The 16,676-nt window shown below is 39.3% G+C and overlaps 1 protein-coding gene across 12 annotated transcripts in view; it reads left to right on the forward strand.

Moving 5' to 3' along the window:
- LOC120718957 (membrane-associated guanylate kinase, WW and PDZ domain-containing protein 1-like) overlaps positions 1–16,676 on the forward strand; it is an 87,199-nt gene that overhangs the window by 11,762 nt on the left and 58,761 nt on the right. For all 12 annotated transcript variants that reach the window (XM_040007747.1, XM_040007739.1, XM_040007734.1 and 9 more), the window contains exon 2: positions 14,219–14,335. In XM_040007747.1, coding sequence (XP_039863681.1) covers positions 14,219–14,335 — 117 coding nt within the window. The remainder of the gene's footprint in view (positions 1–14,218; positions 14,336–16,676) is intronic.

Raw genomic sequence — 16,676 nt, forward strand, 5'->3', positions numbered from 1 at the left:
TTATCTATCTTTATTTGTTTCTGTTTGCACAGTGTTTCATTGGTCCATGTTTTGGGTCATGATCACTACAATATTCTCCCTCAGTCCTCTGGCCTGAGAGGACTGAGGGAGAATATTGTACAAATTTACTACAATCTGGCGCATGCGTCCAGATATCAGACCATGTGTTGTTTTTCTTACAGCTGTTCTGAAGCACTGTATTGTAAATTTAGACTCCTTGTCAAAGTGAGTTAATTGATGGAAGCACTTTTACCGAGCTGTCATTGTCAGCTAAACTTACTTTGAACATCAGCTTGTGTAACTCACTCTGTGTCTCTTCTTTTGTTACACTGCCTTTATAAACCTGACCTGAAGCTGGCTCGAATCTTATTAAGTTTGCAGAAGAAAAATAATGTTGTACTCTTTTATGTTTACTTCTGTTCTCAATATAGATCTTCTGTGTGAGGTTATATATGGTAGCTTAGTCCGTTTAATCAGTTGAACATCACTGCAAATGCCACAGTCTGACCAAAATATCCTCAGATAACTGTTTTAAAATAAGGAGCAGACACGGAGGGGGGATATTTTTAAAACTCTCAGCAGAAGACATTATACAATGATAAAAGCTAAATATCGGTTCCTGCTGTTCTTTTAAGATAAAACAGATCCATGACACCTTCTGGGACTGTTTGCATGCTTCTGCCTGTACAAGGGAGGGACTGACCTTGGGCTGCAGCTGTTCATCACAATTTGGCAGCATCTGGCTGTGCTCAGGGGTGAGGTGTACCCATGGGGGAGCTGGGCATACAGAGAGTAGAAATACTTTGTTCTGAGCTGGTTGCATAGAGGATAGGACTAATTAAAGCATAATCCATATAGCTTTCTAGATTAGAAAGATCTATTTCTGTCCTCCAATTGTACATTTGATACACTGAACATTTAGTTCTTCAGTCCTGAAGTTAGCAATTCTAGTACATTTGCAGAATGGCGGAAGAAAAAGAAGTTTGGCACGTCTTTAAATTAAGTACAATATAATATAATATGATATAATATAATATAATACTGCATGGTTAAATCCCAAAAGGTTGATTGTGTTCATCTGGACGTAGCGTTTTCAGTGGGGGAAACATTTTGTCACTCATCCACGTGACTTCTTCAGCTGACTGCAGGTTTCCCCAATCTTATAAACACAATTTGCACTATAAATGAAACTAGCACCACTGAATGAACAATGGGCTGGGAGGTCAGTTCCTTGATCATTAACATGGAAATTGTCATGACCATTGATCAAAGACCACTGATCAGTGGACACGAGTACCATTCACAGAGACTTGGGGAATGGCTGCAATCGCAGCATTGTAAGATGGCGAAAGATGTACCCCCCCCAACGATTCAGACGTGGTCTTTCCCTTTTTAGATGTATGGTTTAATAAGTGTATAATACTGTGGCTCTCAGTATTTTCTGTGCTGATTATTAAATCATAAAGTTTGCATGCATGACTAAATGAATACAGGGTTTCAGCCTTTCTATTTCTGCTATTACAGATGTTTTTTTGCAACCCTTTTAAAAAAATGATCAAGTGTTTGTCGTACAGGTGGATTTAAAATGGATTTTTAAGTTACTTTTGTTTAAATCGAGCTTTGCCCTACCTTTAACATTTGTTTTAATGCCATGTAACAGTTTTAGTGGAGAATAGCAAAGCTGTACTGAAGAGTTTATTTAATTCCTACGATAAAAATAGAAGCACTTGGCTGTGTCACAGTTATGATTTCGGTGATTAAAGCTCCTTCTCTGTCTGCAGTTATGACAAAAATGAAACCTGGACTTTCTCAGATAAAGCTGTCGCCTGACAGTCAAACAGAAAATAACTTTGCTATCAAACTGAACACAAACAGACTTTCTTAGGTAAGTTGAAGATGTCTGACACGTTAATATATACATTTCTTATTTTAATTCGACAAACTCAAAGGCTATGTCTCTAGCGTGACTTTGCGGCAGATGAAGTTTGCACAGCTGTCATGGTGAAATAAGAATACATATATAAAATGTAACAATTTACATAGAGGATTTCCACCAGATAGGTTGTTCAACTCTGAGGGTTCTTTCTTTAATTCCCTTTTAAGGCTTTTTCATCTTTTGATTTAATTGGGAACATAGTTTCATAAGATACATTAGCAAAGTTAATAGTTGTAACTTTTGTCTATAAAAAGAAACCTCAAAGTCTTTGGAGAAGCATGGAAAAGAGGAAAGAGTTGCACAATCAAAGATGCAACTGGAAACATTGCAAATGATGAAAGCAGCACTCAAAATGAAACACTGAACAAACTGGTCAGCAATAACCGCACAGTGCAATCACACGCCACACAAAATGACAGCTTCATTATCCATATGTAGCTTGTCGTGCATGTTTTCAACAGGAAAAGCTGTTAAAAAGCCACAAGGTCTTAACTATGTTTGGCGACAATTAAAACACATCCTTCCTTGTATTATATCTTGAACACACCACTGACTTGAATATGCCTGAGTAAGCACTGGAAATGGTCCAGTCTTATTGTCATGGCCCTTCTTGTCATATTAACGTAAAGTATGTGGGAAGGAAGGGATTACAAATTAGGTTTAAACATTCATGTGACAATAGCCTTGACTACAATACACCCACAATGGAAGTAATGACAAAAGACATCCAAGAATGTTCTTCACTATAATCTGAAAGCATCTGAAAACCTATTTTAAAAAAAAAACAGATTCCTTCATGAATACTGCTCCTACTTTTGGTTGATATTATAAGTGTTGATATGCAGTCACCCATTACCAGCAGCCTCATTAAAAGAGAGCTCAATAGCACAAGTACTTGACACATTATATCACATCAAACACTACGTCGTATTAAAGCACTTAAAGCATTCGCAGTTAAACTTAACAGAAGCAGAAGTGATTGGGAAGCAGTGCTTAATCTCATTGTAGTGATCTCAACAGACTGGTGTAATATGTGGTTAAATTTCTAAATGAAAAACTTATGATTTTATTGTCTTTTTTGACGCCCCTTTCTTCTTTTAAGTCAACTTTAATCGCTTTCACATGTTGTTAAGATCTTGTTTTATTTAATGTGAGTCCAAAACTGATTTGCTCTCTTATATGAATGAAAAAAGCAACAAATAGCTTTAAAAATAGCTGAAATATTAAGTTTTATATTAATAATTTCCATTGCAGAAGACTTCCCATCTTTAGGCTCACAGGTCCACATCGCCACTCGCTTGGTACGGCAGCATGATGAACCCTGCAAACGCTGCCTCTTCATTTCTTTAAAGGCCCTCTGATCCAGCCTTTTTTGTGCTGTCCAGCTGTGAAGGAGAATCTGTGATTTCTTATAGTCTGAAGGTCGGGGAATTGATGGTTTGATGGTCAGTGATGTATGAAGGACTGCAGTCTACCATTATACACAGACATATATTCACTTTTAGTCTGAAGCAGTTCAGCACCGATGGTTTATGTGCAGAGAAAACCTTACTTGATGTAGGTTCTTGTGTTGCTTAAAATGCCATCTTTTTGATGGCATAGTGTGCATCATGTGGTAACTCTTCCAATCTTTTTGTCTTCATTATTTTGTCTCTTGTTTGTAAGAGTCTTTTTTATCTTTTTGGGTTGAAGTCTGTCCATTTTTGCATGTTTTCTACACTGCGCTTACAAAACGGGACAAGCTCTTCTGTTCTCTGGACCATCTGTTAAATTGTCACCCATGGGGATGCTTAGATTTAACCAACCAATAAATCACGTTGCATCACCAAAAGCCAGAAGCGGTGCATGAGTTTGGGAGGCAGCATCCTACAACAGATCATCCGATTTTTTTTCTGTTCACGCTCTGCTGCACCGTTTGATTGACTGATTGTCTCTTCGAGTTCTTTTCTCTAAACATAATGTTTTCATACTGTCCCGTCTGTCTTCCCGTTGTTTTCTTGTGTCTTCTTTTTAAGGAAAGAGAGCTTGTGTTGTGTGTTGAGGATGATTCTCTTTGAATAGCCAGGACTGAAATGCACCTGTGAAGGTTTTCAGCATCATAATAACCACACTGGCTGCTCAGATCTAAGGACTTTAGATCTGACTCAGGCTTTAATCTTATCTCAGCTGCTGATCCCCAGGTATCAGTCTGATGTGTGTTATGTGTGCTTGTGTGTTCATCTGTAAGTGAAACATTCTTGCTTTTTTTTTTTGTCCCTTATCGGTCTGCAAGAAGGTTTATTGAACCCACTTTATATCCTGTAATTCCTGCTCACTTTCTGGTTGGGAGTACTGTTTTTTCAGTATATTAGCTAAAACCTCTGACAAACTTGCACAGCTGGCATTTCTGAGATACTGCCACCTCTCAGCACAAAATCCTGGTAGCCATTGCATTACAAAGTGAGGAAATTCACATGACGGTTATAATTTAATGAATCTCCCTGTGGGTCCTCATGTTTTTCAGCTATACAGAGCCCTGAATATTTGATGGATAACCCCTAAGTTAGGAAGGCTATCTTTGTAAAAGTAGGGCTTCATATATGGTAAATTCATTATTACTTAGTTTAACATAGCAGAGAGTTTTTTGGATGTCCCGTCTCCTCTTCTCCCCTTCGAGCGAACTTCACTGGTTTGTTTGTGTGCTGGATCAACAGCACAAGCAGTCCCTTCAATTACAGCCCTCAAGGTACAAATTAGTGGTTATTGCACTGGGCGGAGAAGCTTCCCATTTTCCACTCCTTCATCTAAATACATATAAACCATAATTCAAGCCTAATGTGGTAATTTCTTGTCTTGTGTTTTATTGTGTTTCATCATATACTGGCTGGTGATGAAATGTTCATCCCTCTGGTGTGATGTGCTCCAGACTGCTGCAGCAGTCGACAGGCGGGGGAATTAAAAGAGGAGGTGGGACACGTATCTCTTCCCTGTCTCATTGCCCGTGGTCATTGGCTCCTGTGAAAGAGGGGACATTAATGACAGAGGGGCCCTTTGTGTGTGTCATGACCAGGCAGGCAATGACATTTAACAGAAGCAGCCAGTTAGAACTGATGGCACGCTTGTGCTTGCATACCGACAACTGTAGCCTGATGCTCTCTATCAGCATCAGGGAGGATTCAACTGGCCCAAAGCATATTTTTTTTTAACATATGTTGCCCATGGGAGGAAAACAGATACAATGGTGTATTAAAATAGTTGCTTTGTGTGCATTTTTTTTTTTTTTTTTTTTTTTTTTTAGAAACATGGCACAAAGAAATGTTTTTCCTTCACATTACAAATGAACTCGAGGGATAAGAATAGAGATCCTGCCATCTGGAGTGTGTTGAGTTTGGTGTTCCAGTATTTGACAGGAAAATCTGTCCGTGTTTAGTCTGTGTTAAAATATTTTTGGCTGTTTATCTTGGATCGTGCCCACATCATTTAAGATCGACCCTTGTCTCAAACCTCAGGTTTCTAGTCTTTCTTTTAGTTTTCATAGTTGAATAAACCTTTGATTCGCCTCCTTGTGCATTTTTTTTTTTCATTCTTTCTTCATCCTTTGTCCTGCTCAGCTAGTAACACGGAGCAAAGGGAAGAGTAGGCCTGGGTTCCTCTGGTTATATTTAGCAATGAACAGATGCAGCGCACTGGAGTGGAACATACCGCCTCTGCTCGCTTTGCTGTGTGCGCTTGTGTGTTTTTGCGTGTCTTTGACTGTGACTCTTCCTTCAAACCCATTCTCCTATCATGCTCTGCTGACTCTGACTCAGCAGCACAACGCAGGACAACTGGGTCAGGACTGGGTTCTGCATATTAAACTACCTTGACAAAAAACAAAGCTTATTATCAACTATGTGCTGCTAACTTTTAAAAAATGACTTTTTCATATAATACAAATACAAAATAATACTGCATAGAGGAGAAGTGTCAAACATTTAGCCCAGATGGGTCTGACTGGCTTCCTGAAATGCTCCAATCTAGCATTTAGAAACTACACAGAAGGACAACATACAGTTAGAAGGCATCAAGTTGTGAAAATGAATCACGTAAAGACTAAACTGTGACGACCTGCCATACCACACCAAAGTAAGGTGACCAAGTTATGCGACAGTTTCTTTGGTTTAGGAGAGATGAGTTTGTTTGCGATGACCGCCCTGATTGATTGTTCTTTGAATAAGAAGGTTTTTTTTGTTTTGTTTTTTTAAATTTTGCAGAGAAAGGAAAAAGAAGTCATAAATACTTTCGGCTGCTTCTTTATTCACGAGGAGCTGCCACATGTTATGGCATATTTTCATGCTGGGTGCCCTTCTTGATGCAATCCTTGCGTGTCTCCTCCCAGAACTGAAAAATGTGTAAACGCTACACTGTGGAGGCACCAAGTCCCCTCTGAGAGGCATTTTTTAATGTTTGTCATTTTTCATGTTTGACAAAATAATTGTCAGATTAATCAATACAATGATTTTATTGCCATTCTGTTAATGTAAGCTGCTCTGCCCCCCCCCCCCCCCCTTTTTTTTTTTTTGCATTTACGAAATGTGTTATTCAAAAAATATGCAGCAAAACACAAACACAGTTTTTGCTTTTTGTTGTTAGCAAAGTTAGTGTAACTTTTAACTTTTGTGCAGTCGTGACTCTTGCTTTTTAATTGGCCAACAAAAATATATATGAAAACAGATATAAGGAAGACAGACTGAGTTTTCTCACTTTAACATTGTGTCACTGCCCAGATGGTGTTATTTTGCTGAATATGATGCTGACACTCGGGTTCTCCATGGTCCCATTGAAAGCAGGATGTTACAGTGGGAGTAACATAAAAGGAGTTCTGGGTGTGGCTGGTTATGGAGGTAATTATAGGAGGAGATGGCAGAGGACCAGTCCATAGCTGTATGGCAGACCTATCTGTGATTGTTGTTTTTTCCTCTCCATCCCTGGCACTCTGATTGCAGGGCTGCTAGTGGTGAACATGTGCAGATGACCCTAAAAGCACTTCCTTTCTGTCTCTGTATGTTCATATGGCTATAAGGGAGCGACAGAAATCGTGTGTATGCATTCAGTTCCCATGAGAAAAAAAATGTGAGATCCATGTTTAATATCACTACTATCAAGTCTTCTGTATCAGCTGTCATTAACTGGGCAGGGTAATGGATGTGTAATAGCTGGAGATTGCAGCTACTTTATCACACCGAGAGAGTCAAGTGAAGCACATCACTGAGAGCAGGAGTATTTGATTAGTTTTGTCTCTTGCATCCCACCCGATGTTAACCTCTCTCAGACAGCCCCTCCTTGTATTACTGGATAATGTAGAGTTAAATGCTCTCATCTGTAACTGGAGAGTCTAATGTTGACTGACGGGATGTGCTGAGACCCACAGGAAGCTGCTGAAACAATGGAATTTACTGTTTAAGAACCAACATTTCCAGTTCCTTCTCTGTGGCTATTATTTGGAATCAGCAGAGGAAATACAATATTATTTGTCACCTGGAGGAAATACCATTTCTTTGTTTAAGCTCAGGGTTATCAACCTGAGATGGCTTGAAACATTCACAGAAAGCATTTCGGTCCATGCGTGACTTTGTGCCACAGATAGAAGGACGCAGCCAGAGTGGAGCCTTCTCAGTTAAGCTGTGATCGAAAAAGCTATTGAGGCCTTCGCAGTTTTGCAGGACGTTTCTCTTTGTTCATCTCATCCTGATGTAGACGGTGTTATGATGGGGAACAGCTCTAGATGAACTGTCTGCTAGCTTCTGTAAGTTACTGTTTAAACAGTTGGTTAGTACTATAGCTGAGATGAGAAGGTTAGTGCTACTCTGTGCTGTCACTGCTAACCTGCAGCAGCAGGCCATTAGCGCACCATTAGGACTAGAAACAGTTAGGCTGGCTTTGACTGAACACAACAGAAGTTTGCACTAGCAGTTCTGCAGCTCTCTGCGTTTCATACCAGCCTCCCTCTGTTTCCAATCACTATGCTCAGCAGCTCAGCCAGCCAACAAAGCCATTCAACTATCAGCAAGGAAATTAACAGGAATTAAAACTTTCTTTAAAAGAGGTAATTTGAAAGAATGACTGGTGGCACCTGGAATTTTTATACCCAAATATCTTAACACAGTCACCTGTGCCTAACACCCTCTGCTTGGAAGTAAACCTTTTCTTAAGCAATAATCCTTCTGTCATCACCACAGGTGCCGTTTTATAATAGGCAGAAGTGTGTGTGTGTGTGTGTGTGTCCGTCCGCATGATTGACTGTCCTGCTTTACACATAAGGGCAACTTGCCTACCGTTTAACATCTAATCGGTGCCAGCTGCAACTTCCTCTGGAGAAGGGAGGTTTCTCCAGAGGCTTGCTGGTGTTACAGAGTTATCTTTGGGGATGTTTATGTTTGTTTTGAGTCTACTTTAATGTAAATAAAGTGGAAAACAAGTGTTTAAAGTTTCCATTATTACCATCTTATCATACAATACACACTTTTCTTATGGTAATTACCACTTGCAGAGTATAAACTGTGCAGCATTCTCCCAGAGAGCAGCTGTAATTTAGGGATTCTTTCTGCTATGGCCAGCATGAAACTACGCCTGCTTGTGTGGTCTTTATCTTGGGATTAAACAGTTGTGTTGATTTTTTTTTTTCGTTACACATGATTTATCAGACCTCAGTTGCAGACAGTTTTTATGTGCTGTCCAACTCTTTTTTTTTACTACTACAAACACCTTGGTGGCAGAGGTGGAAGCAAAACTAAGGTGACTAAGTAAAAGCAGCAGTAGCAGTATAATATTTTTAAAGGATTTTTTTTTTAAATTATATTTTCCTATGAAATGTGGTAAAGCAAAATTACAAAGTTACAAATGAAGTGAAAGCACTCTGGTCTAAAATCTCCACATCTTTTTGTTTCTGTTTGTTTCTGTTTTCTTATTAGAACTCACATAATTGAGATCCACCACTGGAGGGCAGCATCCTCTAATGACCACACATGGCTCATGTCATTTGCCGGTTGGCTCTGTGTTGCCATGGTAACGGATCTGCTGGAATCAGGCTTGCAGGCTATGAGGATTGGAGACACAGAGGGCAGTGTTGAGCTTTAGGATGGGAGATGAATCCCAATCAGCAGCTGAGCAGAGCTTCACAGGCGGACAGCAAACACACTGATATGGTGGATATTTCCTAAAAACTGATGGCAAAAGCTGCTGACTACTTTTACATAAAAAACAATCACAAACACCTCCACAACACCACTGGTGTTTGGATGCCTAAGCCTGTGGTTTGAATGGCATGTTTATTTCCACAGGCTTGATTGACAGGCAGTAGCAGTGACTCGTAGTGACGACAGCTGCTCTGTGGTACTATAGACTGCAGCTGCTTTGCACAGTCTTCTGCTGATGTTTTAGCCAGTCACGGCCATATGTTTGTGTGCTCTTGTCATCTGGCCAGCATGTTTTAATGCATGAGATTTTCTTTTTATCCTCTTCAAATGTCTCTTCTAAAGACAAGCTCTTATGATAGCCTCTCCAATTAACATCACATGATCACGACGTGGATGCATTTTGTGTGTATTTATCTCTGCTTTCGCAGTCACGTCAATAAATGTGAGAATGTGTAAATCTCTATCTCTTTAGATGTTTAAGTGCACATGCTGCGCCCCCCGACCCCCAGCCTCCACCTCCATTTCCAAATTGAGACAGGGATGCATAACTAGATTTAAGGTTATGTAATGCTGACTGGAGGCATGGAGGATGTGTATAATCCACTCTTATTTGGGTTAAATCCATCTCTCTCCGGCGCTCTCTGTCAATCTGTAAAAGGACAGGGGCCCTTACATATTCACACATCTCTCTTCTGCCTCATCAGACTTGAAAAGCACCAATCTCTGTCACACACAGTCTTTTACCAGCCAGCTTCACAAACATCCTAACTCCCAAGAACCATCTCTCAAAGCGCTAATGTCTCTGGTGTCTCAGATTTTTCCCTGATGGAGTGATTTGATTGTTTTGAAAATCAAGAATATCTTCTTCAACTTCTTAAGAATCTATCTTATCATTTAGACACACACTCTCTGTCATTTTCACTGACAAAATGGTATGGCATTTTTTGGGCTGCATGTGTTCGTGAAAGACATTTATACTTACTATATTGCCCGAGTTTACCAAAACTAAGGTCTGATATTCATTATTAAAGTAAGACAGGCATCATAATATGTAATTAATTTGATAATATGCCATAATAACTTTATATTACAGAAGATAAGATCAGAAAATATTCATATTTTACATAATAAAACTGTGACTATTGTAAATATGATCTTTGAGGAAAAGCATTTAACCATTGTCTTTTAACTAATTCATTGTCTCGCCTCAAATTCCTAACTATCCAAGCAGTTTTGCTGTAAGGATAGCAATGTTAGTCAGTCAGTCATTAACTACTACAAAGTAAATATGTCCTTTGGTACAAACATTTAGAGGACGAACGCACTATTTCTTGTGATCCTCTATTTTTTTTCCTGTAGCAACTGCAACACATTCATGGATGGAGCCTGTGTCACTGCTCTGTGTGTGGCTTATGTATAGATTTAGAAAATGCACACCAGGCCTAGTAAAGAGTACAAGCATCACAGTTTTGCTACTGTTTATTAGCACTGCTGCAATCCGATATCTGTGGACAAATCAGGGTTGGAAGGGTTTCTCCAACTTTCTGAGTGGGAAGTTCCATTTGAAAATTCCAATTGCAACTCAAGATTTCTGACTTTCCATTTCCATAAGCCCTTGGTTCTTGTTTTTAGACTTCTTCTTTTACCAGAGCAGTTTTTACTTGCTTACATAGCTTCTTTTCTTAACCTGATTAAGAGACACCCATTCCTTCTGGGCCATTCATACCCACCACACTGGATGCATTATGCACAAACACCAACACAACCAGCTCTGTACCAGTTACATCAGTACTGACAGTGTGGGTACTTGCTGCAGTATTCTCCTGAACAATAGGTGTCACCACTCAGACAAAACCTCAATAACAGCACTATTACAGGAGGAGAAGAAACCAAACACAGATTCAATGAAGCTGCACATTTTTTTTAATCACATAATTTTCTTCCAGAAAGTTCAATCTGCTGCAGGATCTCTCTCTGTATTATCTATGAATCATTGAGAGGTACACAACCAGCCAAAACAACACCAAAGTGGAACTTGTGCAAGTGGATATGACAGATTACTGTGCAGAATTTAATGACTCTGTAGACTTTACACTATAAATGTATTTTTCACATCACATCACAGATATTAACATTTTCCCATGTTATAAGGTATCAAATCAAAAATGTATATGTTCAGTGCAGTAGTAGTATGTGCCTTTTTAAAAAACAAAACAAAAAAAGAACAACAGCATTATAAAGACTGTGTTTAGGAGAGATTAGTTGTGGATTAGCAGTAGCTGTATGAGAATGTCCAGTACATTCCCAGTAACAATACATCGGTCTTAGCATGCACAATACAGGGATCTCCATTCAGCTCATGGTGAATTGAACAATTCACTATGTCCATTGTTCAAAAAATCTGTGGAACACTGCAGCGCCGTCGTCGCTGAGATATTATCTCCACTTTTTACACCACATCTGGTTGTTTTTGTTGCATTTTAAAGCTTTGCCTTTGTTTGTGTCACATGCTGCTGGAAAACCGCTTTAAATAGGTCAAGAAAAAAATTGTGTTTTAGTTAAAGTCCTTGAACATGGTAAGAAATTGAAAAAAAAAAAAAATCCAAGGTCCCTTTTTCTTGCTGTAATAAAAATATATCAGAAATTGTGACACAGCTAATATGTATCAAATCAAACCATGAATTTTCCATGAGAGGAGTGCTTATTTGTTCAACATCTTTATAGAAATATTTTTTAATTTTACAGTTTAACTTGCAGAAGGCTGCATCTTCACCACCAAACCATTTGCTCATTTGCTTTGCACAACAGCATTTGTAATTAAAAATCCAGGTAGAATATAAATAAACGGCATATAAAGTGCATGCACACACGTACACACACATACGCATGCCACAGTGGTGCAGTGGTAATCTGTGATCCACATGCCTATAATCCTCATAAATATTGAATATTTGATGACTTTCTCATTGATGGAGCATGATACCTAGGCGGCCCACCCTCTGCTAACTGTAACACCCATGGGAGCGGGGGGTTGTTCCCGACAGCGGTCTTATCTCAGGGAAAGCATCTGAGCCAGCAAAACTGACAAGACAGTAAAGGCGCCCGCTAATGTATGTGTAACATATCTTATTTTAGATGAAGCATTGTTTGTATAAATCAAATCGCTGCAGACATGAAAACAGCAAAGGATGCAGTGATTCAAAAAGATGTGTGTGTGTGTGTGTGTGTGTGTGTGTGTGTGTGTGTGTGTGTGTGTGTGTGTGTGTGTTCTTGCATGTCTGAGAGAGTATGCTGTTGTATCTGTTTTTCCTCTTACAATCTGACTTCTGCTTGCCTAGCAGGGACCGTAATGATGGTCGTCAGCACTGGCTGGTTGCTAGGTAACAATTACCTGACTGTGCTTTGCTTGCACTGAATTACACGGTGGGCTATGTGCGTGCATGTGCGTGTGTGTACGTGTGTGCACAGAAACTGAAATATACAACAACATAGAATCTTAGCCACTGTCTCCAGTTTTAGGGCAGAAAACACCCAGGAGCAGAATCACTGTGGTATTATTAGCCCAGCACTGTTTCTGAATCTTAGCTGTAAACTTATTCTCAACTTCTATTTTAATATTGTTTTCACAGAGCTTCAAATTTCTGTGTAAACAAACTGTTTTGCAACTGTAATCTCATTCTTTATTCATGTTTGATTTAGATGTTTTTTGTTAATTCTCTGCGCCTTGCATTATTGGTTTTACTTCAGTGTTCAAGTGTTTATGGTCGTGTCCAAGTAGAGGGTGGTGGGGTGGATGTGACGAGGGGCAGATGATGATGTCACGTTACACGAAACCTCAGGATAGATGACCAGTAGTTTTGGGGTTTTTTTTCCTTCTGATGATTCTGCTTTGTCTCTTTTTTTGTAATGTTTTTCCTACTTCTGAATAGAATTTTTTCCAAAACTGGAAAACCTTCCTGCCTCCTTCCTGGCTTAGACTTCTCCACCCTGAAAAGCCTTTACTGAAACTAAAGGGTTTTAGTAAAAGTACTTCACTGAAACTCTACGGCTATGGCATTTCCAGGTCTAACTGTTCTCTACCATTATGAAAACCATGTTCTTATTTGAACTCAAACCATTAACCATTCTATTAACTTGAACAAACTTTTATCTTTTAAATTTTGCTTAATCGTTGTCAAACGAAGGTTAAAAAAATGTGCTGTATGACCTGCTCCTTGGAGGTGTACTAATTCAGGAAACAATCATACTGATCTTATTCATAGATTAGCGATCCCCTACTGACACTGATCGCTTAGGTCAGCAGTAGTTAGTCACTTCATGGATCAGCTGGATCCCAGTTGACAGAACAATTGGCCCTTTTTATGTTACTGTAATGTTAAATTCCCTCCAAGTCCCATCAGTTGTAAAGTAAACAATACATCCAGTAAGGACACTGACCCTGGCATCAGGAAGCACAGATCAAGGAGAGACTCCTCTACTATGAACTGATCCCGACAGGAGGCCATGGCACCTCCCCCAAGAACTGCGTGCCAGCTCTCCCAGACATGGATGATATATTTGGAGATCATTAAATGGTCCTAAATGAGACCCTGGCGTGAGAGCGAGCTCTGACCATCTGGCCCCATTGTGAGCGCCGGAGCTCTGTTCAAACTCAGCCAGCAGCATCCTCACGCCTGATTGGATGGTTGATGAGCGTGCATGAATATTCCAGCCAATCAGACAGCCTTATAAACAATTACCCAAACCTCCCTCAGTCTCCTTTCCCAAATAAACGGACCATCCTAGTACATAATGTGTGTGTTTCCCTGCTGTAGTCAAACTGTTTATAAGGCCCCAACTCTTTTTTTACATTAGCCCCATAGTAAGCACCACTAATTCTCTTGTGATAATATGTCATATTATCACATATTTACTGTATTCTTCACTATGAATCAGATGTATGTGTAACAAGTTATTGTTTATTTACTGTCTGAGAAAGGTCTGGTCCTCTGTCACTATTTGAACAGTGGAAATGTCGTGGCCTTTCATGACATTACTTGAGGGTGAATGAAAGCATGTCAGCGGTGAAAAGATGTCCTTTTTTTAGGTTTATTTACTTGAGCTGTTTTTGTCTGGCCATGATTTCCAGGTCACAAGCTCAACAAGGATCTGAAGCACTACCTGAGCTTGAGGTTTCAGAAGTCTTCTCCTGACCACGAACTGCAGAAGACAATCCGAGCCAACTTGTATCGTCATGCTGTGCCTTGTGAGTATTACTTTTTATTGTTTGGGTTTTGATTTTTTTTTACATAATTTCTTCATCACTTATTTTATGGCTTGTTTACCATCTTTTTTAATTTAATCCTTTCCTTTTTTATAGAAATTATTCTGTTAGTCTTTATGTTCTTGTCATCATTTAAAATTCACACAAGCTTTGCTTCTAATCAGCGAAAGGGGAAACATGTATTTTTCAAACACACTCGCTGTCATTTTTCTTATTACTGCCCATTAAAGCCACTTGTGTTGACCACGCCAGAGTACCATTTTTGCAGCTGTCTCACATCACTGTGAAAGATACAAAAAGCGTGGCTCAAGCCAAACACTCCGCGCTGTGCCAGACTCCACAGCTGGGCTCACTTACGTCACAAACAGTTGGATGTGCGGCTGGGTGACACAGCCCAGCTTTACTCAGTTCATTTTCCTACTGTACTCATGTCACGTTTGTGTTTCCAAAGCATTTGGCTTGAATTGTGTCGGCCACGAGGCTTGAGGCTTTAAGTGTTTCAGCAAAGCAGCACAGTAGATGTTTTCAGCTTGCAAGTGTATGTTAATGTTTCCCCCTGAGAACTTTATCTGATTATGATATGTACAGACATTAATTAAACAGGCACAACAGAGATCAGCATCACCATGACCACTCGCTCCTGTTTCTCTGAAATGGGACTTGGTGTTGGTTTGCATGTGTTTGCATTGCAGTGCTTCCTAATAAAATGTGGCTTCTAGTCTAATGGATTTTTTTCTCTCCCTGGGTCACTCTCTTGTTCTTTGCCTTTTCGCTCTTTGCTCCCCATCTCTGGGTGTCTTTCTCTTACTCTCAGCCATGTGACTGGTAAATCTGCCTCTCTGAGCCTCACCCGGTGCCCTCCCTGGGATTATGATGTTCTGATATATTGAAAATAGATTCCTGTCCGATTATGTGATGAGCATGTTGAACTCTTACGAAGTTCATTGTATGATGGAGAGGCCCATGTGTGCTAGGACAGTGCTGACATAAACATCAAAAACGAAAACTAAACAACAAGAGATTTTCAAAAGAATGCTACTGTAAGGTGGTGTAAGAGAGACCCAAATGATTGCAAGGATTTGTTTCTATTTTTTTTTTTTTTACTTTTTTCCCTAAGAAATTGTGGATACAAATAGAGATACAAAAATCACTTCCTTTTTAGAGATAACTGTCGGCAGATTTAGTAAAACTTTTTAAGATGTCTTTAACTGCAAGAAATTAATCTTTGGGTCATTGCACACTGTTTTTTATTTTTACAAGAGCGCTTTTATTAAGAGGCTGCACTTTTATCATAGCTGACTGATGAAATCCACAAGAGAGGAAATGTACAAGTGCAACTGAATTGTCATCATGAAGGTTGGTTTAAGTCTCTAAGGTCAGTGAGGAGTGAGATGTAGGCAGGACTGTGCCTTGTATGCTCTCTCTCAAAGACCCTCAATGTTTTTAGAGCTCTTATACTCTGCTGTTATGACTTGTGATACAGTGTTTAACTGATGCGTCATTGACCTTAAAGACTCTCCTAACAAATGTGTACAGAACAAACCTCTACATAGCTAAACTTAGCTGTTAACAGGACTAAATATCAGTGTCAGGGACCAAACAGTAAGGCACATGGGGCAAATATGTAAGAAGCATTTTTTTTAAATCATTTTTAATTAACTGAAAAATTGTAACACTGTCCACAAAATCCCAAATGGTGTAAAGACATCCAAAAACTCAAAATAAATTCAACAAAAGAAAACCCAAGCTGAGATTAGGTTTATATATCTAACTTCACCTAACAATTCAGGCACACGGATTTAATGTAGACACAGGTTAGACAGAAAAGGGTGGGGCACATAGCCAAACAATAACAATGAACAAACTTAGAAAACTTTAAAATAACATCAGTCAACTAATATTTTTTACAAATCAAGATTAACTTATATCAGATATAGTCATATTTCTAATATATATCTATATAGATTTTTTTTTTCAAGTCTCCCTCCCAATTTCATATCCCCTGTTTTCAGTCCACTGTTGGACTCTTCCATTTCCTGCTCATATTGTATAAAAATCTCTCTAACCCAGCTGGTCAGTTTTTTGGAGCATGGTGGAAACACTTAGGGTAAATGTTACTAGCAAATAAATAAAAAAGCCTAAGACAGAACTGGTCACCATGTACTCAGATTAGAAAACAAATGCTTTGAATAAAAGCATTTTGACGTGGTCAAGATGACCTGTTGTAGTTCAAAGCAAAGATCTGAATGAGGAAGAAAGGTGATTTTAAGTTCTGAAAGATTGTTGGTGCCAGATGGGCTTGACTGAATATTTCGCTCCACTG

The sequence above is a fragment of the Simochromis diagramma genome, unplaced genomic scaffold (genome assembly GCF_900408965.1).
Source record: "Simochromis diagramma unplaced genomic scaffold, fSimDia1.1 OVJJ01000545.1, whole genome shotgun sequence".
Classification (NCBI taxonomy): Eukaryota; Metazoa; Chordata; class Actinopteri; order Cichliformes; family Cichlidae; genus Simochromis; species Simochromis diagramma.